The following is a 25,149-nucleotide window of genomic DNA, read 5'->3' as shown; positions in this document are numbered from 1 at the left end:
AGACCCTCGATTCACGGTTCTGAGGCACTCACGTGCATCGAGGCTTGCCTCACAGGCACCCCTGAGTGGCAGGATGCTCTGGGATGCAGGAAAGGGTGGAGGGTTCCTTGTGCCTTACCTCGGCCTCAAAATACAAGAGGATGAAATCACCCAGCCTCTCAATCATCCTCACAGCTCTCTCACGCACAGCTGGGTTTTTGGAGTGGGCAAAGTGCAGCAGCGCCTGCGAGGAGAGAAGTTGCTGGGTTGACAGTGGTCTGCAAATGAGACCTGAGAGGATTCTTTGGAAATTCTTTGCAAATGCCAAACCTTCAACATATTCTCCAACTCTGTGCTGAAACTGGCGATGGGGAAGTTGCGTACGAAGGCCGCCAGCATGGTGTCCATGGCTTTCATAGTCTGCAGGGAGGACAGAAGAGCATCGAATTATTTCTGTGGCCCTCCTCACCCCCAGGAGCTGGCTCTGAGCCCCTCGGGAGTTCAGGGGTGGCTTTGGGGCTAAAAAGCTGCTGTGTGCAGACCTCCTGCAGCACAAGATCAGGTCGGGGAAGGGGAAGGGGTGAGGCTGGGAAAGCAAATCTGGGCCCCGGCCCTGCACTGGTCTCTGGTTGTGTCAGCACGGGGAAGCAAGGCAGCAGCTCAGCAGGACTGGGGGTGCCGGTACCTCACCCAGCACATACCTCGGTGTAGAGCACTCCTGTCTCTGGCACATCTGACACGGGAGGCAGAAAGAAGATGCTCTTGCAGCACACAAGCAGGAGTCTCTTCTTTTTGCCACGCAGTGCTGTCGGTATGGTGTTGCTGAAGGAGAGAGAGAGAGGAGCCTGTTGGACGCAGTGCCTCGAGGCTTATGAAGGAGGACACGGACCTTGGCCAGGCATCCCTGGGAGGGACGGGCAGCCTCCCTGCCAGCTTCAGGGCCACCAGGACATTGCCACCAGGGGCTGGGCACGCACCTGAGGAGGGCGACAGTCTCCATGGCCTTCTGCCGGAATGCTGTGCGCAAGCTGTCCATGGGCTCCTTTTCCAGCAGCGCCTGCAGAGCACAAGCAGGATGAGACCTTGGAGCCGCCGGCACCCAGCAGCAGCAGAGCCAGCGCTGCCCCAGCCCTCGCCTCCCAGGGGGCTGGTGCCGGGGGGCCTTGCCCCTTCCCCAACCCGCTGCGCATCCTCTCACCATGATGTTCTCCACCAGCTTATGTTTGCTGCAGAAGTCATGCAAGTTCATTGGCACACCCCTCTCTGTGACACATCTGCACAGATCGCAGATTTTGCTGAGGAACAGCATCTTCTGCTCCTCGTCGTCCTGGCAGCCACAAAGACACCAACAGAGCATTAGGGGGACACCCACGGCCAGCAGGACCAAAGCCTTGAGGGGTCTGGGGCTGTGTGGGACCCCTGGAGGGCAGCGCCAGGAGCACAGCTGTGATGCAAGCGGCTGCCATTACCTTTTCTGTGCCTCTGACATACGCCCTGATGAATTCCACGGCCTTGTCTCTGCACAGTTTCCATGCCTTACCTGGAAAGGAGGAAAGCAAAGAGTGCTGCAGAGAGGGGCTGAATGCAGGGGTGAGGAGAGGAAGGGCCCCAGCCCCAGAAGGCCGTGGGGAGGCCGCGGGGATGCCCAGAGGCTGCAGCAGCTCCGCTGGGAAGAGAGGCTGAGGGAGCTGGGCTTGTGGAGCCTGGAGAAGGCTGCGGGGGGACCTCGCTGCGGCCTCCCCGTGCCCAAAGGGGCCTCCAGGAAAGCTGGGGGGGGATCTTCATCATGGACTGCAGCGACAGGACAAGGGGTGACGGCCTTAACCTCAAAGAGGGCAGGTTTCTTTCGGACAGGCAGGGATTTCTCTCCTTCACGCCCAGGGCAGTGAGGCCTTGGCGCAGGCTGTGGTGCCCCCTCCCTGGCACTGCCCACGGCCAGGCTGGGTGGGCTTTGGGCAGCCTGGGCTGGGGGGAAGCATCGTGATCGCCGAGGTCCCCCCCAGCCCAAAGCGTCCTGGCATTCTGTGGTGCTGCGGAGGAAGCTCGGCCCCGTCAGCCCAAGCGCCGCTTTACCCAGGGAAGGAGTCCTGGAGTCAGGCAGGGGTCTCTGTGTCCCCAACCCTCCCCACCCCATCCCGAAGACCCTGACTCACTGGGATCCAGCCACTGTACGTCGTCCTGGCTCTCCTCTACCTGGCTGCTGCCCGCTGCCTGAGCAATGGCCTCTGCCAGCAAAATGGCCTCTGCCAGGCTGCTGTCCTCTTCCGGGAAAAAGGCCTCGACTGGGGTGCTGTCCTCTGACAGCAAGCTGTCCTCTGCTGGCCAGTTGCTGCCCCTAGAAGACCAGGTCTCCTGCCAGGCCAGCCTGGGCTGCCTGGGGGGCATGCCTCCCTCCTCATCCCCTTCAGAAGCAGCCTTTGGAGTGGGAGAGCTCACAAGGAGAAACCGGCATCTCCTCCGGGCGGGCGGTTGCGGCATTGTGGGACGTGGGCTATGCTCGGGGACTCCTCGAAGGCCCTGTGCTCCTGCCCTGTCCGTCACTGCCGTGCACCGACACTGAGGGTCCGAGCCACGGCTGCGCTCTTATAAGGCGGAGCCCTGGGGTGTCACCAAGTGACGTCACAATGGGTGCCACTGTGACACGCGCCTGGGCTGGGTGGGCACCCATTGTGACGTCACTTGGTGACACCCCAGGGTGCTGCCTGACGCGAGCGCAGCCGTCCTGCTTCCCAGGACGTGGCTGAACACCGCTCGTTGATGGGAAGTAGAGAATAATTTTTTTTTCCCTCTCTCCGTGCTCCCGCGCGGACTGATTGTTTCTTTTGTTTCGTTTTTTTTTTTTCCTCCCCATTCCCTTTCCATTTAATTAAACCTTTCTCATCTCAAACCTCGAGTTCTCTGTGTTGTATTTTCTCCCCCTTCCTCTTTGAGGAGAGGGGCAGTGAGAGAGCGGTTGTGGTGGAGCTCGGCTGCCCACCTGAGTAAAACCACCACACTTTGTCCCAGCAGCTGCGGTGCCTTGTGAGGGGCTGGGGCTGGGGTGGCCGTGCCCAGAGCCCTGCAGCAGCCTGTGGAGGGCATTGCCCTGGGGCCAGCCCAGCCTGGGCTGCTGGGCTGGGCTGGGCTGGAGAGAGGGCAGGGTGGTGGGGAGAGGTGGGCAGGGGCCGGGCTGGGCTGGGCAGTGCCCGGCAGAGCACTTTGTTGACTTTGATGACTTTCACCTATTTCTTTGAGGACTGTAGACACCCGTCTCTGTTCACCACCTTGCTCTCATCCCAGCATTTCCATCATTTCACCAGTGTCTCATCAACCCTCCCCAGCTGCTCCTTCTCACACAAAGCCATGCTCTGATCACAGACGCTCTTTGGGTGACCTCTGGCAACGCAGCACAACACTCTGAGGGACAGTTCTTCCTCCTCGTGGCCAGCACCAACATTCCAAAGTGCACTTTGTGGCAGTTTTTTCTCTCCTACTCTTTTCTACTACAAAAGAAAGCTCCATCAGGGTGGAACCCCCTCCTAAAGTAGGCATCCCAATCCATCAGGCTCCTTGCGGCCTGTCAGCCAACCAGACAGAAGTCACCGCACCAGCATCTTCCAAGCCATGGGCCTGCTGCTGTCCAGTCATGGACTCAAGCAGAAGGGACAGGACAACCCATATGTGGGCCTTCTTTCTGCATGGGTCCTCCTGGGTATGTAGGCAGAGGGGATCCCACAGTCAGCATGCCAGCCAGGTGCCTTTTGCTGGCCTACCAGGGCCACTGGCAGATGTCAGCCGAAAAGTACCGATCCCAGCTCTAAGTCAAGGGTGACCTGCCACCTACAGACAGAAGTGACCTCTCAGTCCCTTTCTGTGACATGTTCCTGCTGCTGCCCTATCTTCTGCAGGGACAGAAGTGACCTTACCGTCACTGCCACAGTCACATTGCTCCTGCTGGTGCAGGACTTCCTGAGGCAGAGCTGAGCTCATCAGAGCATTCTCCCCTGTCTCCTCCTTGTGGCCCACAATCTGATGAGATCCATGGCCCCTCACATTCAGCTTTGAGTGCCATGACTGCAGAGCAACCTCATGGTTCCTGCCCTGTCCCAAGGGATGACGGGCCTAAAGTTAAGGCTTAGTAGAGGGGCTGAAGGTGAGGAGGTTAATGCACAGGAACAGGGGTTTTGGGTGTTAGGTGTTCATGTATATGACTAGGGACTAGGGCCCACCTTACTGGGTTAAAGATTAAGCAAAGTTTGAATGGGAATGTTTTGGTATTCTTATGTGGGTATCAGGTCTGTGTTTAGGGTATGGACAAGCTTTGTGGTTTAGGGTTTTGTTTAGGTCTCTCAGGCAGTTTCCTAGGGTTAAAAAGAGCATTTTAATGCTAGTGTTAAGGTCAGGGATCAGAGTGATTAAGAGAGTAAAAACAAGGGGAAGGGGCTATGTGATGAATTTTGGCTTCAAGGGATGCGTTGAGGTCAGGCATTAGAGTAGTGGATTCCTGACAGTGTGTACAGTAGCATTTAGGTTTAAGGATTAATGTTGCTGGTTAAAATAGGACAAGGTCTTTACATGACTCTTTTAAGTCAGTGCTACAGCAGAATCAACATTGCCTGAACCTTCTAGCCTCCCAGAAATCATTGATTCCTGCTGGCCTCTACTCTCTCCCAAATCTCACATTTCTCCTGGCCAGGCTTCTTCTGACCTCCCCATATCAGTCATCTTCTTAGGGGTAGTTTTCTGATGGCTTTCATGATCTCACAGTGTCTGTCTTACCTCTGTTGGCTACTCCTTTCTTAAGACAGACGCAGCACCGAAGCCAGGATGGAAAAGAACATAAAGGCTGCAGGAACACCCTGCACAATGTGCCCTGCAGCTCCGTACCACGCTAAAAATTTGTTTCCTGCCTCCAGCTTTTGGATATAGAATGGCTCCTATGCAGCCAGGGTGACTTTTTCCAGGCCCTCGTGCATGGTTCAGTTTACCCCAGGCATCTTGGAGGCAGTGGCCCCCTCTGTGTTGAAAACTGAAAGCAGTCCTGAAGGATGACTTCAGGCAAAAGCTGACACCTCTGACATGACAAGCCCTATCCAAGACCTCTTCCTTTATGGGGCCTACCAGGTACTCGGAAAGAGCGGATCTCACAAACTACAGGCACAGCAAGTGCCTTCTGCTTGCCTTTCAGGTACTTTTGCAGATATGAGCCTAATGGCATAGATCCCAGCCGGGAGTCAAGGGATGAGCTGCCAGCTATTTCTCCAAGAAGCCACCTCAAAGGCCATTTAACAGCCATTCACTTCCTGCTGGACTTAGAATTTCTGAGGCACCACCGCCTCATAATATCATACCTACAAAACACCCCCTTTTTGGCCTAGGACCTGCCCAGGTAGAAGTGATCTGATTGTGATCCTTCAAGCCCATGGCACTGCTGCTGGGCTCCCAGACCCTCTGATGCATGTGAACCAGTTCCGTGCCAGTTCTGGGAGGTGCTAGGGCAGGTGGGACCTTGCAGGCAATGTTCCAGCCCCATGACTGTTGTTGGTCTCTCAGCTCCTTGCACACAGCAAAGATCACTCTGACATGCAGATGTTGTGTGCCTGAAGCTGGCCTAGAAGACACTCTGGGAAGCGCCCTCCCAGCCCCTGCCCCAGCCCGAGCTGGCGGTGCTGCTCTGCAGAGCAAGGGGGCTGTGGTGCCCAGGGCACGGGGACACTCTGCAGGGCCATGCTGGGCAGGCTGGGAGGCAGACCCAGCTCATGGGGTCACTGTCATTGCCCAAGGCTGCAAGGAATCAGTCACCAGCCTCCTTTGCTGGGGCTACTGCGTGTCCTGGGGCTGCAGAGCTCTCCTCTGCCTGTTGGCAGCAGCTTGAGCACTTGAGCTCTGCTAAATTCACCTTGCACAGGCTCATGCTCTGCGGGCTCCACCTGTTTTATGGGCTCATGCTGCTCCGGCCAATACCCTGGACTCTGCTGGCAGATGCTAATTCCCTCTGCAAGAAACATTAACCTGCCAGCAGTCCCAGCACAGCCCCACAACAGCACTGGCACCAAGCTCCAGGAGCAGCCGGGCCTGGCCCCACCAGCAGGAGAGGGCGGCAGAGGCAAGAGAGCAGCTTGGCATGCCCCAAGCGCTGGTGCTCCCTGGCTGTGCTGCTGGAATGGGACTCTTTTCCTCTGCAAATGGGCACTGCCCCAGCAGAGCCAGACCAGGTCTCAGAGGAAGGACATCAGACAAAGAAGGCAGTGTAGGCTGTTTTATTTCGTTAAAAGTTCACAGAGACCGTAATTCCACATGGACAGAGACTCAGTACATACACTAAACACACGTACAGAATTGGGAGTGGGACAAAAATGACATTTTATTGGGCAACCTAACCTGAAAAAAAAAAAAAGAAAAAAAAAACAAAACAAAACACAAAACTAAGTAATACCAGTACTAAAAATACACACTCACACACACAAAAACAACAAAAAAGGGAATATAGGTTGTTCTGTGTAAGTGATATTCTGAGTAATCTGCAGAAACAGACTGTGAAATTATTGTTTCCGAAGCAAATCAAGTCATCAGTTTCCACAAGGCATTCTTGAGGTCCTTGTTCCTCATGCTGTAGATGAAGGGGTTCACTGCTGGAGCCACCACCGAGAATAGAGCGGCCACCAACAGGTCCAGGGATGGAGAGGAGATGGAGGGGGGCTTCAGGTAGGCAAACATGCCAGTGCTGACAGTCAGAGAGACCACAACCAGATGAGGGAGGCACGTGGAAAAGGCTTTGTGCTGGTCCTTCTCAGAGGGAATCCTCAGCACAGCCCTGAAAATCCGTATATAGGACAACATAATGAAAACAAAACAAGCAAAGATTAAAGAAAGAGTAAATAAGAGTACAGCAACTTCCCTGAGGTAGGCATCTGAGCAGGAGAGCTTGAGGATCTGGGGGATCTCACAGAAGAACTGGGCCACTGCGTTTCCAAGGCAGAGGGACAGGGAAAATGTATTGGCTGTGTGCAGGACAGCACTGAGAAAGCCACTGCCCCAGGCAGCTGCTGCCATCTGGGCACAAGCTCTGCTGCCCAGGAGGCTCCCGTAGTGCAGGGGCTTGCAGATGGCAACGTAGCGGTCGTAGGCCATGACGGTGAGGAGGGAATACTCTGCTCCAACCAAGAAGACAAAAAAGAAGACCTGTGCAGCACACCCGTGGTAAGAGATGGCCCTGGTGTCCCAGAGGGCATTGGCCATGCCTTTGGGCAGAGTGGTGGAGATGCAGCCCAGGTCGAGAAGGGCGAGGTTGAGGAGGAAGAAGTACATGGGGGTGTGGAGGCGGTGGTCGCAGGCTACGGCGGTGAGGATGAGGCCGTTGCCCAGGAGGGCAGCCAGGGAGATGGCCAGGAAGAGCACGAAGTGCAGGAGCCGCAGCTCGCGCGTGTCTGCGAATGCCAGCAGGAGGAACTCGCTCACAGAGCTGCTGTTGGGCATTTGCTGACTTTGGACACAGGTATCTTTGAAGAGGAGAAAAAAAAATAGAACAGACTTCAATGAGGAAAACCTATTTCATCTCCTGGAAAGCCCGCAGCTTTCTGCAGCTCTCTTGCTTGAGCTCTGGGTGGTGCTGGCTGCGTGTGACACTGGGAGCAGGGGCTGCTGTGGGCTCCAGAGGAGTCCTTCCTGCTGTGCAGCAGGAGGGAAGCAGGACCGTGGGGGAAACTCAAGTGCAGTCCACTTGTCAGATCAATGAGCCATGCAGTCTTTTTGCAAACAACTCATCCGACCACACTGTAGAGCAAGAGAGATTTTATTTGCTGTATTTTCTTATAATTCCCCCTGTAATGCTTAGGACACCGATCATACTCGTGTTACGCTGAGAAAAAAACGGAGACAGCTGAGAGCAGAGAAGCCCCAGTCCGAGTGAGGCTGGACAGAATCCTTACCTTGGCCCTGGGGGCCTGAGCAGGATCTCAGCTCTTCCCCCCTAGCCAGGGCTGCCGAGGCCTCACTCCAGCTGCCCACAGACAGACATCCAGCAGCACGGACATGGCCTTAGCAAGGAGGTGTCTTCTCCTTGGGACGCCTGCATGCCACAAGGATGCCACGAGAGAGCTGCATCCTGCTGGAGAGCAGCCTGAAGCCCAGGAAAACACCCCACAGACAGGTGAATATCCACACGCTGGGGTATTCCAGTATCCCAGGCACACAACATGCTGTACCTAGAGGATTCTTGGCCACTCTGTTCCTGCTGATCTTGGCCAAACTCTTCTTTCCCCCGCCTGTGCTCACAGACCCCATCCCATGCGGCTGTGCTCAGCGCTGCCCTGCAGCACCCTGCCACCACCAGGGCCCTGCCAAGGGGCACCTCCATGCAGCAGGAGCTATGGGGCAGCTGACAGAGAGCCCTGCATCACCAGCAGGGTGTTCGAGGCTTCTAGGGTGTCAGGGGCACCTGGCTTAGGCCACTCCAAGGGGCTTCTGCCAGACTTCCTCACCTCGCAGTGCAATCCAGCAGGACTCTCACAGCCTACTGCATTGCCCACCGCCCTCCCAGAAACAAGACCCTTCCAGGAGCTGCAGCTGCATGGCCCTGCAGCCAGAGACTTACCTTGTCAAGGGCTGTGCAGGTTTCTCCTGCAGGCAGCTCTCAGCACCCTCCCACTCCCAACTGCCTCCAACCTGTGAGGAATGTTTTAACAATTCCAATTCGTGTCCATAAATTCGTGTCCATAAAGAATAATTCTGTTTGAATCCTGTCTGCCTCTGTTTGAATCCTGTCTGCCTCTGGGCCCTGCACTGGCAGTTTAATTCTTGAACCACAGATGCAGTGTGTCCCAGTCTCCCCCTCATTCCAGTCAATTTATCAAGTCTTCAGAAAACACTCCTTAAATTTATGAACCTGTTTGCTTTTGTTATTCCTGACTTCTAGTTCTAACAGTTACAGTTTTTTTCTGTCTTCTTCGAGATTGATTTAACACTGCTATAGATGTTATGTAGATGACTGTAAATAGCTGGGAAAGAATGTTTTAATTGCTCGTGAGTCGTCAACCTGTTTGGGAGTTTCAGAACAACTGATAATAACTGGTGACTGCTGGTGACTGTTATGAGATCCTTGGTATCTGGCCAGGGGGGCCAAGAGATTAAGAGGAAGAAAAAAGAAGCTGAAGGACGGTTGGGAGACAAGACCTGCGGAGAGTGTACAGAGAGTGTTCCATAAACTTGGAATAGTGCCGAGTAAGTACAAAGGGTGAGAGGAAGACTACGAGCCTTCAGCATGAAAGACCCCTAGAGACCCCCAGAGGAGACTGATGCGCATGCTCCAGTAGGAGGAACTGGACCCCAGAAGCTAATTATAATAATCTACTTTTTTAGAAGTAGTAATGAATATGTATTAGTCTAGGTGCATAAAAATCAGCTGCTTGATGTAACTGGTGTGCGTCCTGGTGGAGTGGAGACTCCCGGCGCACCCAGCGCTGTTTGCTTACCTCTATTCCTTTATATTCTTTTAATAAATCCTATTTTTTTATTTAATCCTAATTTGAATCCTGAGCCATTTATAACAAACCCCTCTCTCCTCTCCTCTCCCCATGGGGGTCAGAGCCCCCAGCCCTTCTGCGCTGTGCAGAGGAGCTGCTCCTGGGCAGAGCTGTCTCTCTGCACCAGGGCCCTCTTGCCAGGAGCTCTCCCTGTCCCAGGAGCCCAGCCCAGATCAGCAGCAGAGGCATTGGAATCAGCCCTCTGGGGGCTTTGGCGATGAGCCCATGAACCTCAGGCACTGAGAGTGCGTTGAAGAAATCTCTCAAGAAATCCAAGGCAGATGCAAGTTTCCTGCAGTGTCCCCCTGAGGGGGGACTCTGCTGGCACTGACACAGCCTCCCTTGGAGCTCATTAGAGCAGAACACTGGAGGCAGTGAGGACAGGTAGACAAATGTGAAGGTGACACTGATGTATTGAAAAACAGGCTTTGACCCCAGGCTCCTGGGAAGGGAGACCCTTTCCCTTCACACAGGAGCTCAGGGCTCTTCCTGGGCAGTAGGAGATGGGGATGTCCATGGCCCAGTGCAGGAGAAGGGTACGACTCCTGCCTGGTTCATGGCTGGTGAGGAGGCAATGAGACCCTGGTGCTTTAACAAGAAGCTGCCTCCTCATAGGCCTCGCTGTCGGAGACAAGAGCCCTAGCCATTGACACACAGACCTCAGGCCTGTTGGGACTTTCAGCCTTTCCAGTGTGCTTGCTCCTCTCCACACCAGGCTGTCCAAGAGATTCACAGACCTGCACCTCTTTCCCTGCTGGCTGTGTGGTGTCTCATCAGATCGGAGCCGAGCATGGTAACTTACATTTTCTTGGTGGCCATGCTCCTCATAAGGCAGCTCTGTAGGAAGTTGGCCTGGTTCCTGGTGAGCTCCTGGTGAGCTCGTATGGCATCCCTCGTGGTGCCCAGGCCCTCCTCCTCCTGGGCACTGCTCACTCAGCAGGGTCCCAGTCTGCCCTGATGTGTGGGGTTCCTCTTCCTCTGGTGCAGGATGAGGCTTTTCTTCTTGTAAATGTCAAGAGGTTTCTGTAGGCAAAATCCTGCAGTTTCTCAAGGTTCCCCTGGACAGATGCTCCATTCTTTCATCTGTTAATTTCTGCAGGAAGATGGCTCCCCCTGATTGTGCTGTCTCTCACAAGATAGCATCAATGAGGTGTTAGTAGATATTGTGGACAGTAGAGGAGTAACCAGTTGAACAGAATTGCAGCACAGACTCACAGAAGGCTGGTGGATGGAAGGCTGCCAGATTCCACCTTTTCTGTGCTTCTCATGTATGCTGTCATTTTGTCTGAAGCTGTGTCCTAAATGTTGTTAGGGTGGGCAAGGACAAAATTGGAAGGGCCAGACCCTAGCGGAGATCAATCTATCTATTGCTGTCAGAGACAATAAGAAAGGTTTTTATAATGAAAGGAGAGCAGAGGGGAAGGGAGGGGAGGGGAGGGAAAAGAGAATCTTCATCCTTTATTGGATGTGGGAAAACAGAATTAGAAGAGATGTGGAAAAGGCTGAGGTACTTAATGCATTCTTTACCTCAGTGTTTAGCAGCAAGACCAGTTGTTCCCCTAGTACTCAGCCCTCTGAGCTGGTAGATAAGGACCTTCAGCAGAATGAAGCTCTCATGAGGAAATGTTGAGAAAACTGCTACTGCACTCAGATGTGCACAAGTCTAGGGGGCTAGATGGCATCCACCCGTTGTTACTGAGGGAGCTGGCTGAAGTGCTCTCCAAGCTGCTTTCCATCACTGACCAGCAGTCCTGGCTATCAGGGGAGGTCCCAGTCACCCGGTGACTAGCAAACGTGACGTCTGTCTACAAGAAGGGCCGGAAGGAGGATCTGGGGAACTACAGGCCTGTCAGTCTGATCTTGGTGCTGGGGAAGCTCATGGAGCAGATTGTCTTGAGTACCATCACGCAACGCTTCCAGGACAAGCAGGTGAGCAGGCCCAGTCATCATGAGTTTATCAACGCCAGGTCCTGCTTGGCAAATCTGATCTCCTTTGAAGATAAGGTTATGCTTTCAGTGGACAAGGGGAAGGCTGTGGACGTGGTCTACCTAGACCTCAGTAAGGCTTTTGAAACCATTTCCCACAGCATTCTCCCAGAGGAACTGGCTGCTCAAGGCCTGGATGGATGGATGCATCAATGGGTCGAAAACTGTCTGGGTGGCCAGGTCCAAATTGCTGTGGTGAATGGAGCTAAATGCAGCTGGAGGCCAGTCACTAGTGGTGTCCCACTGGGCCCAGTACTGGGGCCACTTCTTTTCAATATCTCCATCAGTGATCTGGACAAGGGGATCAAGTGCACCCTCAGTGAGTTTGCAGATGACACCTAGTTCAGAGAGAGTGTTGATCTCCTTGAGGGTAGGAAGGCTCTGCAGAGGGAAATGGATAGGCTGCACCCATGGGCTGAGGCCAACTGGATGAAGTTCAACAAGGCAAAGTGCCGGGTCCTGCACTTGGGCACAACAACCCCATGTAATGCCACAAGCTGGGGGAAGAGTGCGTGGAAAGCCGCCCAGCAGAAAGGCTCCTGGGGATATTGGTAGATAGTCAGCTGAATATGAGCCAGCAGTAACTAGGGGTAATGGTTTTAAACTGCAAGAGGGTAGATCCGGATTAGATATTAGAAAGTTGTTTACTCAGAGAATGATTAGGCACGGGAACAGGCTGCCCAGAGAAGCTGTGGCTGCCTCATCTCTGGAAGCAGGGCCAGGTTGGATGGGGCTTTCAGCAACCTGGTCTAGCGGAAGATGTCTCTGCCCATGGCAGGAGAGTTGGAATTATGTGATCTTTAAGGTCCTTTCCTACCCAAACTGTTCTGTGATTCTGTAAATACGAAAGGCAGCAACATACCAGCTACTAGGAAGAAAAATGAACGCTATCGCAGCCAAAACTAGGACAATATCCACCCCTAATTCCATACCATATACGTCATGCTTAGGTCCAACACTTTTCAATTAATCACCGCCACCTTTCCTGTCTTTTGATTGTTGTCTCTCTCCGTGCTACCCCAGCCCGAGAGACAACATCAATTGGCTGCCTGGACGTCTGCTCCCCAAGCAGGGACACCAGAGACAGACACACCGTGTCTAGCTCAAGTGCCAATTTATTGCTGCGTAGCATAGCTTCTTATACACATGACTGCCCCAGATCCCCGTGACCCTTTGCCCCACCCACGGTCCCTCCCAATCCTCCCCCCACACCTCCCCCCCACATTGATGTGCACACAAAAATATCATGCCCTTACTCTGTTGGTGTCTGTAACAATAACAATAACAACTTACTCCTTTTGTGTCTTTTTTTTTTTCTTTTTTTTTTTCTCCCAGTTCTCTCCTTCATTGCATTGGATAAATAGATCTGTAGTGCTGAGCTGCCTCCTGGGTCAAACCACTGCAAGTCTTTTTGGTGCCTAGCATGGAGCACAAAGGTTGAGATGACAAATCGGACCAGAGCATTTTAAAAGTAAATTGTTATAAGCAATAGATCAGTTTAACAGTTGCTTTAACAGTTGCTGATCACAATGTTGATCTTTTTGATCTTGGGGCTGTTGTGCTTGTTTTCAGAATTGTGTTGTATAGCACATCACTAACTGTCTGTCTTCCATGTCATGCTGTTCATCAATTCTCCATTCTGTCAGCCATTCTGTCAGATGCTCCATTCTGTCAGCCTTTCATGTCTGCAGGCAGACGTTTCAACCTTCGTGTGATTGTGCTATCTGTGACAAGTTAGCAGTATCAGGAGTTGCAGGAGAGTTTGGATAATAAAGGAGTAACCAGTTGAACGGAATTGCAGTACAGAGTCACAGAAGGCTAGCGGATGGAAAGCTGTCTGTTTCCACAAGTTATGATATCTCCCCTCCCCTCCCCTCCCCTCCCCTTTCCTTCCTTAATAAACTGTCTCTATCTCAACCCACAGGATTCACTTTCTCATTTCTTTCCCCCATTCCAGAGAGGGAGGAGGGAGGGTGAGCAAAAAGCTGTGTGGTGCTTACCTGCTGGCCACGTTAAACCACAACACAGCCCCAGCAAAGGAGTCTGGCGCGTGATTCCTTGCGGCCCTGGGGCAATGGCAGTGACCCCATGAGCTGGGTCTGCCTCCCAGCCTGCCCAGCATGGCCCTGCAGAGTGTCCCTGTGCCCTGGGCACCACAGCCCCCTCACTCCGCAGAGCAGCACCGCCAGCTGGGGCTGGGGCTGGGGCTGGGAGGGCCCTTCCCTGAGTGTGTTCTAGGCCAGCTTCAGGCACATGGCTTCTGGATTTGAGCGTTATCTTCGCTGTGCACAAGGAGCTGAGAGACCTCCAACAGGCACGGGCCTTGAAGATTGCCTGCAAGGTCCCTCCTGGCCTAGCACCTGACCGGACTGGTACAGAACTGGCTCCCATGCATCAGAGAGGCTGGGAGTTGAGCAGCAGTGCCTTGGGCTGGAAGAGTCACAACCAGATCACTGCCTGGGCAGGTCCAGGGCCAAAAAGAGAATGTTTTGTAGGTATGTTAATAAGGGGTCAGTCGTGCCTCAGAAATTTCTAATCTAGTTGGAAGCAAATGGCTGTTTAATGGCGTGTGAGGTGACTTCTTTCTGAAGTAGCTGACAGGTCATCGCTTGACTCCTGGCTGGGAGCAGTGCCATTAAGCTCATCTCTCTGAATGTACCTGAAAGGCAAGTGCAGGTTACCTGCTTTGCATGTAGTTCATGCAAATTCACTCTTCCTAAGTACCTGGTAGGCCCCAAAGAGGAAGAGGTCTTGGATCGGGGTTGTCATGTCAGAGGTGTCAGCATTTGCCTGAAGTCATCCTTCAGGGCTGTTTTCAGTTTTCTGTACAGAGGGAGCCACTGCCAAGATGCCTGGGGGAAAATGAACCATGTATAAGGGCCTGGGAAAAAGTTACCTTGGATCCAAAGCAGCCATTTGGGGACCAAAATTTGTAGGCAGCACACTTCTATGGTGGTGCTGGGCACTTTGTGCAGGGTGCTCCATGCTGGCTTAGGAGCTGCTTCTTTCTCAGTAACAGAGTAGCCAGCAGAGGTGAGACAGATACCCTGAGATCATGAATGTCATGAGAATCCTGCTCCCAAACAGATGACCGATATGGGGAGGTTAGGAGAAGGCTGGCCAGGAGAGATGTGAGATCTGGGGGCGGGAAGAGGAGTTTGGGCAGCAGAAACTAATGATTTTGAAAGAAAGTATGTGTTTTGTAGGTGTTGTATCACAAAGTCGGTGGTGCTTCAGAAATTCCTAATCCATTCCTAAGGGAATATTTGTGAAGTGGATTGTGAGTTGAGCTCTTTCTGAAGTAGCCAACAGGTCATCCCTTGACTCTTGACTGGGATACGTGCCTTTAGGCTCACATCTGCCAGTGTCAGTGATAGACCAGAAGAAGGCACCTGCTATGCATACAGGTTGTGAGTTCCACTCTTCCTAAGTACTGGGTAGGCCCCATAAAGGAAGAGGTCTTGGATAGGGGTTATGTCAGAAGTGTCAGCTTTTGCCTAAAGTCATCCTTCAGGGCTGCTTTCAGTTTTCTACACAGAGGCAGCTACTGCCTTCAAGATGCCTGGGGGAAACTGAAGCATACATAAGGGCCTGGGAAGTTACCCTGGATCCATAGGAGCCATTCTGGAACCAAAACTTGTAGGCAGGATGTGCACATTTGTGGTGCTGCAGAGCTGCTGGGCACATTGTGCAAGGTGCTCCTACAGACCCTTTGTGTCCTTCTCCATGCTGGCTTAGAAGCTGCTTCTTTCTCAGGAACAGAGTAGCCAGCAGAGGTAAGACAGATACTCTGTGTTCATGAAAGTCATCAGAAAGCTGCCTCTAAGAAGATGACTGATACAGTGAATTCAGGATAAGCCTAGACAGGAGAGATGTGAGATTTTGGGGAGGGAAGAGGAGCTTGGACAGCAGAAGCTAATGGTTTTGAAGATGTAAGAATGATCAGGTAGTTTTCATCTCACTTTAAAGCTGACTTAAAGCAGTCACGTGAGGCCATTACCGTATTTTAGCCAGTAACCTGAATTCCATAAAACTAAAGGCTTCTCCACACACTGACAGGAATACTCTGCTCTAATATTTGACCGCAATATCCCTCGAAGCAAAAAGTCAGCCCATAGCCCCTTTCCCCTACCTTTACTGTCTTGCTCACCCTGATCCCTGCCCTTAACGCAATCATTAAAATGTTCTATTTAGCCCTTGCAGACCTAAACAAAACCCTCAACCAAAGACCTTTCACATACCCTAAGCAGAACACATCCTAAGAAGAATACCCTACCCTCCCACTACACATTTGATTAATCTCTAACCTAGAAAGGGAAACCTTAATCCCATACACGAACACCTAACACTGAAAGCCCCTATTCCCGTACATTAACCTTCTCACTTTTAACCCTTTTCCTAACCTTTAGGTGCTTTGCCCTCTTGGGCAGGGAAGGGATCGTGAGCTTACTGGGCAGTCACATGGCATTCAAAGATGAATGTGAAGGGCCATGGATCTGATCAGCTAGTAGGTCACAAGGGGGAGACGGAGGAGAATGCTCTGATGAGCTCAGCTCTGCCTCAGGATCTCCTGCACCAGCAGGGGAGTGTGACTGTGGTGGTCACTGTGGGGTCACTTCTGTCTCTGCAGTTGATAGGGAAGCAGCAGGATCATGTCACAGAAAGGGACTGAGAGGTCACTTCAGTCTGTAGGTGGCAGGTCACCCTTGACTTAGAGCTGGGATCGGTACTTTTCGGCTGACATCTGCCAGTGGCCCTGGTAGGCCAGCAAAAGGCACCTGGCTGGCATGCTGACTGTGGGATCCCCTCTGCCTACATACCCAGGAGGACCCATGCAGAAAGAAGGCCCACATATGGGTTGTCCTGTCCCTTCTGCTTGAGTCCATGACTGGACAGCAGCAGGCCCATGGCTTGGAAGATGCTGGTGCGGTGACTTCTGTCTGGTTGGCTGACAGGCCGCAAGGAGCCTGATGGATTGGGATGCCTACTTTAGGAGGGGGTTCCACCCTGATGGAGCTTTCTTTTGTAGTAGAAAAGAGTAGGAGAGAAAAAACTGCCACAAAGTGCACTTTGGAATGTTGGTGCTGGCCACGAGGAGGAAGAACTGTCCCTCAGAGTGTTGTGCTGCGTTGCCAGAGGTCACCCAAAGAGCGTCTGTGATCAGAGCATGGCTTTGTGTGAGAAGGAGCAGCTGGGGAGGGTTGATGAGACACTGGTGAAATGATGGAAATGCTGGCATGAGAGCAAGGTGGTGAACAGAGACGGGTGTCTACAGTCCTCAAAGAAATAGGTGAAAGTCATCAAAGTCAACAAAGTGCTCTGCCGGGCACTGCCCAGCCCAGCCCGGCCCCTGCCCACCTCTCCCCACCACCCTGCCCTCTCTCCAGCCCAGCCCAGCCCAGCAGCCCAGGCTGGGCTGGCCCCAGGGCAATGCCCTCCACAGGCTGCTGCAGGGCTCTGGGCACGGCCACCCCAGCCCCAGCCCCTCACAAGGCACCGCAGCTGCTGGGACAAAGTGTGGTGGTTTTACTCAGGTGGGCAGCCGAGCTCCACCACAACCGCTCTCTCACTCCCCCTCTCCTCAAAGAGGAAGGGGGAGAAAATACAACACAGAGAACTCGAGGTTTGAGATGAGAAAGGTTTAATTAAATGGAAAGGGAATGGGGAGGAAAAAAAAAAAAAACGAAACAAAAGAAACAATCAGTCCGCGCGGGAGCACGGAGAGAGGGAAAAAAAATTATTCTCTACTTCCCATCAACGAGCGGTGTTCAGCCACGTCCTGGGAAGCAGGACGGCTGCGCTCGCGTCAGGCAGCACCCTGGGGTGTCACCAACTGACGTCACAATGGGTGCCCACCCAGCCCAGGCGCGTGTCACAGTGGCACCCATTGTGACGTCACTTGGTGACACCCCAGGGCTCCGCCTTATAAGAGCGCAGCCGTGGCTCGGACCCTCAGTGTCGGTGCACGGCAGTGACGGACAGGGCAGGAGCACAGGGCCTTCGAGGAGTCCCCGAGCATAGCCCACGTCCCACAATGCCGCAACCGCCCGCCCAGAGGAGACGCCGGTTTATCCTTGTTTCTCCCTCTCCAGAGGCTGCTTCTGAAGGGGAGTCGCAGCTGCTGGATCGCAGTGAGTCTTAGGGATGGGGTGGGGAGGGTTGGGGACACAGAGACCCCTGCCTGACTCCAGGACTCCTTCCCTGGGTAAAGCGGCGCTTGGGCTGACGGGGCCGAGCTTCCTCCGCAGCACCACAGAATGCCAGGACGCTTTGGGCTGGGGGGGACCTCGGCGATCACGATGCTTCCCCCCAGCCCAGGCTGCCCAAAGCCCACCCAGCCTGGCCGTGGGCAGTGCCAGGGAGGGGGCACCGCAGCCTGCGCCAAGGCCTCACTGCCCTGGGCGTGAAGGAGAGAAATCCCTGCCTGTCCGAAAGAAACCTGCCCTCTTTGAGGTTAAGGCCGTCACTCCTTGTCCTGTCGCTGCAGTCCATGATGAAGATCCCCCCCCAGCTTTCCTGGAGGCCCCTTTGGGCACGGGGAGGCCGCAGCGAGGTCCCCCCGCAGCCTTCTCCAGGCTCCACAAGCCCAGCTCCCTCAGCCTCTCTTCCCAGCGGAGCTGCTGCAGCCTCTGGGCATCCCCGCGGCCTCCCCACGGCCTTCTGGGGCTGGGGCCCTTCCTCTCCTCACCCCTGCATTCAGCCCCTCTCTGCAGCACTCTTTGCTTTCCTCCTTTCCAGGTAAGGCATGGAAACTGTGCAGAGACAAGGCCGTGGAATTCATCAGGGCGTATGTCAGAGGCACAGAAAAGGTAATGGCAGCCGCTTGCATCACAGCTGTGCTCCTGGCGCTGCCCTCCAGGGGTCCCACACAGCCCCAGACCCCTCAAGGCTTTGGTCCTGCTGGCCGTGGGTGTCCCCCTAATGCTCTGTTGGTGTCTTTGTGGCTGCCAGGACGACGAGGAGCAGAAGATGCTGTTCCTCAGCAAAATCTGCGATCTGTGCACATGTGTCACAGAGAGGGGTGTGCCGCTGAACTTGCATGGCTTCTGCAGCAAACATAAGCTGGTGGAGAACATCATGGTGAGAGGATGCGCAGCGGGTTGGGGAAGGGGCAAGGCCCCCCGGCACCAGCCCCCTGGGAGGCGAGGGCTGGGGCAGCGCTGGCTCTGCTGCTGCTGGGTGCCGGCGGCTCCAAGGTCTCATCCTGCTTGTGCTCTGCAGGCGCTGCTGGAAAAGGAGCCCATGGACAGCTTGCGCACAGCATTCCGGCAGAAGGCCATGGAGACTGTCGCCCTCCTCAGGTGCGTGCCCAGCCCCTGGTGGCAATGTCCTGGTGGCCCTGAAGCTGGCAGGGAGGCTGCCCGTCCCTCCCAGGGATGCCTGGCCAAGGGAGGTCCGTGTCCTCCTTCATAAGCCTCGAGGCACTGCGTCCAACAGGCTCCTCTCTCTCTCTCCTTCAGCAACACCGTGCCGACAGCACTGCATGGCAAAAAGAAGAGACTCCTGCGTGTGTGCTTCAAGAGCATCTTCTTTCTGCCTCCCGAGTCAGATGTGCCAGAGACAGGAGTGCTCTACGCCGAGGTATGTGCTGGGTGAGGTACCGGCACCCCCAGTCCTGCTGAGCTGCTGCCTTGCTTCCCCGTGCTGACACAACCAGAGACCAGTGCAGGGCCGGGGCCCAGATTTGCTTTCCCAGCCTCGCCCCTTCCCCGACCTGATCTTGTGCTGCAGGAGGTCTGCACGCAGTGGCTTTTTAGCCCCAAAGCCACCCCTGAACTCCCGAGGGGCTCAGAGCCAGCTCCTGGGGGTGAGGAGGGCCACAGAAATAATTCGATGCTCTTCTGTCCTCCCTGCAGACTATGAAAGCCATGGACACCATGCTGGAGGGCTTCGTACTCAACTGTCCCATCGCCAGTTTCAACATAGAGATGCAGAATATGTTGAAGGTTTGGCATTTCCAAAGAATTTCCAAAGAATCCTCTCAGGTCACATTTGCAGACCGCTGTCAACCCCCAGCAACTTCTCTCCTCGCAGGTGATGCTGGACTTTGCTGTCTCCAAAAACTCAGCTGTGCGTGAGAGCGCTGTGAATGTGATTGAGAGGCTGATTACTTTCATCCGCTGGTATTTGGTGATCAAGGTAAGGCACAAGGAATTTTCCACCCTTTCCTGCATCCCAGAGCATCCTGCCATGCAAGGGTGCCTGCGAGGCAACCCTCAACGCACGTGAGTGCCTCAGCACTGTGAATTGAGGGTCTTCGTCCCTCCTTTGCCCCTGCTCTTCCCTCCCCAGGCCGTGCTCTCTCAGGGGCTGGCTCTGCCTCCACTAAGCCCTTTGTCTCTCCTCCCTTCCTCAAACAGATCTTAGGGAACTTTGAAAACTATGGCAACGATGAGCCCACAGATTTCAACCTGCGCATCCCCATCCTGGGCAAGCTGCTGGGCCACCTCTTGCTTTTCAGCAGTGGCGATGATTCCATGAGACACTCAGCTTTGGAAAGTCTTCATCGCATGTACACAGTCGTCAGAGAAGGAAGAGGTAAGAAGGTGTGGTAGGCAATGTCCATCTGCACACAGACATCTGCTGGTTTGTCTGCCTGTTCTCCCTGAGTATTGTGAAGGATTGTTTTTGTGCTTGGTGGAGGCTGCTCACGGAATTCTGCCAGGTTCCCTGGCCTCCTCGGCTCCTCACAGCAGCTTCCCGCAGCATTCTGGCTATCGTTTTCCGCAGAAGCTAGACGCTCACCTGCCGTCCAGGAGCAGTTCTCTGCTGCTGTCCTTCCCAACCCTCCCCAGATCACCTACCACGCTGTTTTGTGGTGTCCCCCAGTCTAAGCCATCAATCGATGAGCACTTCCCAAACGGCATCTTCCCCGAGGAGTGAACAGCAGAGCCAGCCGTGCATCACCAGGGATGGTGACGCCCTCCAGAATGCTCCCTGACTGTTTGCTCCCTGCCGTCTTAAAGGCAGGTGTCAGGGGGCTTCCTGCACATCCTGACCCCGAGCAGAAGGGGGTCTGTGACACGCTGCTACCCCCACGGCACCCAACGCCATTGCTTCTCCTCCTTCTGCATCATCCCTGAGGTCCCTCTTGCTCCCAGCACTCCTCACCTTGTGCTTTACATCCCTGCCCACCACTCTCCTCGCCGTGGGTCTGAGCCTCCCTCCTCAGCCATTCCTAGTGAAAGTGCTTTTCACCATTTGGCAAGCTTGTTGGCAAAGATGCTCTTCCCTACTGACTCTTTGGTGTTGCCCCCTGTTTAGAAAGCTCACAGACAAACGGCATGAAAAATTATGCAGAGAGACACAAGAATTTGGAGGACACAGCATACCCGTTTCCTACAACATCAACTCCGTGTGAAATTGCCAAGGTAATGAGCTCTGGCCTTGCTGGGGATCTTGTCCGCAGCATCAGCAGGCATCTCGTGTGAGCAAAGGGGTCCAGAACCGGTGGGGCTGGCACGGCCTCACTCGCCCTGCTGAGAGGGTTCCTCTTGTCCCCAGGCTGGGGCTATGCGAAGGCTGCTCCCCTGTGTCCCGGCAGCAGCTCCAGCCCTCCTGGCCACCAGCAAGCCCTGGTTACCTGCAGGGCCAGCACTCTGGCCCCATATGCCCCATCCTCACCCCTTCCCCCGAGGGCCCTCTCTCCAGAGCTGCCCTTGCTGCTCAGCTAAGCAGCACCCTTGGGACACTCAGTGAGGCATGTCTTCGCTCCTCCTTCTTCCCACAGTGGTTTGGAGGACATCTCTTCCCTGCTGAGAGGCTGGACATCGTCCTCACAGCCCTTGAAGCTTTACAAGACTCCAGCATCCATGACAAGCAGGGGGCCTGCAGCGTGCTGGACGCAGCCTTGGAGGTCCCTGACTACTGGCTGACAGATGTAAGTGGCCTGTGGCCATGGCCCTGCCCTTGAGCTCTTCCAGGCGTTGTTCCTCTCTCCGTCCCTGCCTCCCTCCCTGCCTCCCTCGCACATCGGGGTCTCTTGGGCTCCAGAAGCCACCTGAAGCCAGCAGAGAGCAATGGAAGGGGCCAAAGTTTGAGTGGCAGCTGTGGCAATGGCTGCGGTCTGCTGGCAACACCATTCCCACTTTGTCCCCCAAGGTGCCAACAATCATGGAGCGCATCAGGAGAAACCTGGGCAGCATCCACACGGCATCGGCGCGGCAGTGCCTGGACTCCCTGCTTCTCCAGATGACCAACATGATGTCCAGGGAAGAAGTCGAGAACCTGCTGCAGTTCTCTCCGCCACGTGACAGGTCCTGGCCTTAACATCCTTGAGGGCTTGTTCCGCGTCGGGAGATGCACCTGGAGACTCTCTGCTTGCCACACCAATGGCAAAGAGCAGGACGTCCCCAAGGAGCACAGCCCTCCTTCCCACCAATGTGTTCCAGCCCTACTGGGCCAGCCAGGGCTGCAGCAGCCCAGCTGTCCAAGGCAGCCCAGAGTCCCCCTGCCCCCAGGGAACACCAGCTCAGCCCCCTCCTGCCTGCCCAGGCTGGGCCCTCAGTGCTCCCCAAGTCACAGGGGCTGCAGGACAGCCTGGGTCCTCTGGGGCTGGCCCAGTTTGTGGCCCTGCGGCTGAGGCAGCCTCACTGACGGAGTATTCTGGGCTTGCAGCACTGACCTGGCCATGTGGGATGTGATCCTGGCCATGCCGCAGACCTTGGAGAGGGTTTTAAACATCATGATGAAAGACTTGCCGCTGCGCAACTGGTACACCGCAGACACCGAAGACACCTGCATCCGTCGCTTGGCTGTGAGTTCCCAGATGAAACCTTGCTCCCAGCAGGGCTACGTGTGCCCCTTCAGGCACACAGGCACAGCCCTGTGCCCATCTACCCCCAAACTGCCAGCTCCCGCAGGACGTACGGACACATGGTCCCTGGGGCCGGCAAGCCCCCGTAGCTCCCCGCGCCTGGTGCCTCTTTGGTGCCAGCTGGCGCTGCCCCATCCCTGCCCAAAGGTGGGAGAAGAAGAGGCTGCAGGGAGCCCTGCAGGCCCTGCCAGGCTCTCACTGCTCTTTCTTGCAGATGCTGGGCCGGAATCACATTTTTTTGGAGGACTTTGGTAACCCAGTGCACCTCCAGAGCTACCTGAGGCACTCAAGACCAGAGATGCGCTTGATGGTTCTGAAAGGGCTCTGCACCGTGTCAGAGAGCCCTGAGAAGGTGAGCGGGCCATCGTCAAGCAAAGCCATGTTGGCAGCCTGGGGCTTTGCTCTTCTGCCCTCCCGTCCCTCCCCGCTGCCAGGAAGCAAGGCAGGAGGCTGGTGCTCAGGAACCAGAGCCCTTTGCCCAGGGTGGTCTCTCACTGCCTCACGGAAGGGAAATGGTGTCTTTCCTACAGGCAAGGGAAATTCAGGTCCTGCTGCCAGACATTGTGGAGGCCCTGCAGGACACCAACACAGACGTGGTGCTGAAGGCCCTGCCTGTGCTGAGAAACGTGATGACTCATGTGGAGAGGAGGGAGGCCAGTGGCCCGGCTCTGCAGCTGGCTGAGAAGCTCCTGCCACTCTTTGACCACGTAAGTGTGCTGCGGGAGCCCGAGCCCTCAGCTGGGCCCCCTGTAACGAGGGCTGCCCTTCAGCCCGGCCCTGTGGGCAGCACTCAGGCAGGGCCTTCCCAGTCTCCTCGTCAGCCCAGGCGCTGGGGAGCTCTGCTTGGGCATGGCTGGTGCGGCTGGTGGCGAAAGTGGGGTGGCTGGCGGGCAGCCTGCGATGGCAACCGATTGCGTTGCCCTTCACGGGCACCAGGCCTTGCAGCTGCCCCTGAGCAGCTCCTCTGGGAAGGATCCAGCGCTGAAGCATCTCACAGTGCTGGGAGCTCCCTTCACATCGGCCACGCTAATGCTGAAATTCCTCCTGTCCTCCTCCCTGCCAGGCGTCCAGCCAGGTGCAGGAGCACTCCATCTGCCTCTTCCAAGCCGTGGTGGAGGCTGTGCTGTGGCAAAGGACGAAGAAAATGAAGAGGACGGTGCACAGGAGCCTTCTCCCACTCTACGTTCACATGAGAGACCAGAGTGAGAGCGTAGCAAAGGTACAGATCTCAGAGCTGAGCAGTTATGTGGGCAAGGGTGTGCTGATGCCACAGGGTTGCTCTGGGGGATCTCTGGCCGGCAGCATGAGCTGCCTCCGATGGTGGCTGTCCCGTGGCCTTGCCTTGGCCACTGAACCCAGTGCACGCTGCCCCCCACCACAGCCTCCCATAACGCGCTGGGAAAGGCTCGCAGCCCTGCCAAGAGGAGGGGACAGAGGGTCTCCTTCCCAAGGCTGTGCTGCTACCTCCCAACCTCTGCTGCTCCGCAGGCCTCTGGGGAAGCTCTCGCCGTGGCTGCAAAGTTTCTGCGACGCAAGGAGCTCAAGCGCTTGGCCCAGACAGAACAGACGTGTAGGATTGGAGAGTGCTTGGTAAGGATCCATCTTGGTTTGCTCCAGCTGGGCAAACGCGCCCGGCCAGAGCCCGCTGCCTGCAGCCGCATCCTCGCTCCCTTCCTGCCAGCACAGAGCCCCAGGGGGCTCTTCTGCAGGCCCCTCTGACCTCCCTGCCCCCAGAATGCTGGAGGAGACCCTGGAGAGGGTGTGCAAGCCCCGTGACCCTGCGTTCTCTCTCTCTCCAGCTGCAGCAGGACAGAGGCAGAGTAGAAGAATACCTGCAGCAGAGCCAGCCCTACCTGAAGGCCACTCAGACCGACTTGCGACTTGAGGCCGTCAGATTCATTGGTGAGCCCAGCTCCTGGGTCCCTCTTGGGGCAGCCTTTGGCAGCCCCAGGCACTGCCCTGTTGCCCCCAGAGCCCCCCGACTGGGCCCTTGCTCCAGGGTGCAGGAGGGGGCACAGCCTGGCTGGCCAGGCCAGGGGCTGCGCTGCTGGGAGCGTGCTGGGGAGCGGGGCTCTGATGGGGTCTCTGTGTCTAGGTCTTGCTGCGCGCTACTGCGAGGGCCAGAGCGAGGAGAAGCTGAATGAAATCCTCAGCGGTGAGTGAGGGCAGTGGGGGGTGTGCTGGGGCTGGGGGGACAGCGGCAGAGGCCCCCGTGCCTTGCCCTGCTCCAGGGAAATGCTTCGGGGCGGAGGAGCAATGCAGCCATAGGAACGAGGGAGAGGAGACGGGGTAGCCTGTGGTGTCAGGGAATGGCCTCCCAGCCTGGAGCTGGGCAGTGCCGCTGAAAGGGTTGAGTGTCCCTGAGGAAGAGTCAGGGGAAAGGGCAGTAAGGCTGACAGAAGGTGGGAGCCTGTTGTAGAGCACGCAACCAGGACGAAGAGGGAGATGAGACAGCCTACAAGCAGCTAGGAGCAGGGTCACGATTGCTAGCCCTTGCTCTCATGGGGAAGCACAATAGCGAGAGGAAAGAGTCCAGGAGATTCCTGGAGTGTGTGAATCCTCCCAAGGGATGGAGGCAGGTGGTGAGGGAACCAGCTTGTGAAGGTGCCCCACTTGACCTGTGGTGCGCAGGTGGGGAAGGACTGGTGGCTGCATTTGGGACATTGCTGAGCAGCAGCTTTCAACGGATTCCTTTGTCCCTCCTGCTCCTCCTGGCCTGGGGAAGAGTCGAGAGGGGCTGGCATGGTCTGCAGGGGATGCCTGGGGATCTCTGCAAGGAGTGGGTTTTCATCTCTGCTCTTCTTTCTTTTGCAGTCCTCCAGCCTTCAGAGAACGACCCGGAACCCATGGTCCGTTCCCTGGCAGTTC

The 25,149-nt window shown here is 55.5% G+C and overlaps 1 protein-coding gene and 1 long non-coding RNA gene across 6 annotated transcripts in view; both read left to right on the top strand.

Annotated features, from left to right (window-relative positions):
* Positions 1-25,149, top strand: part of LOC140000122 (protein YIF1B-like) — a 159,383-nt gene that overhangs the window by 9,333 nt on the left and 124,901 nt on the right. The window contains exon 3 of one of the 5 annotated variants that reach the window (XR_011805410.1): positions 175-6,383. The exons of 3 other annotated variants lie outside the window; for them this stretch is intronic. Coding sequence is in view for 1 of the 2 variants with exons in the window: in XM_072029868.1 (XP_071885969.1) it covers positions 783-854 (72 nt within the window). In the remaining variant the exon portion in view is untranslated. Of the gene's footprint in view, positions 1-174; positions 6,384-25,149 lie in introns of those variants that run through there. One more of the 5 variants, XM_072029868.1, reaches the window with a different exon arrangement.
* LOC140000124 (uncharacterized) lies at positions 21,589-22,210 on the top strand. Its single transcript, XR_011805412.1, has 2 exons — positions 21,589-21,721; positions 22,083-22,210. It is a non-coding gene; the product is annotated as an uncharacterized lncRNA (long non-coding RNA).

This window comes from Anas platyrhynchos, chromosome 33 (genome assembly GCF_047663525.1).
Source record: "Anas platyrhynchos isolate ZD024472 breed Pekin duck chromosome 33, IASCAAS_PekinDuck_T2T, whole genome shotgun sequence".
NCBI classification, from domain to species: Eukaryota; Metazoa; Chordata; class Aves; order Anseriformes; family Anatidae; genus Anas; species Anas platyrhynchos.
This window is presented reverse-complemented; position numbering and strand designations above follow the sequence as displayed.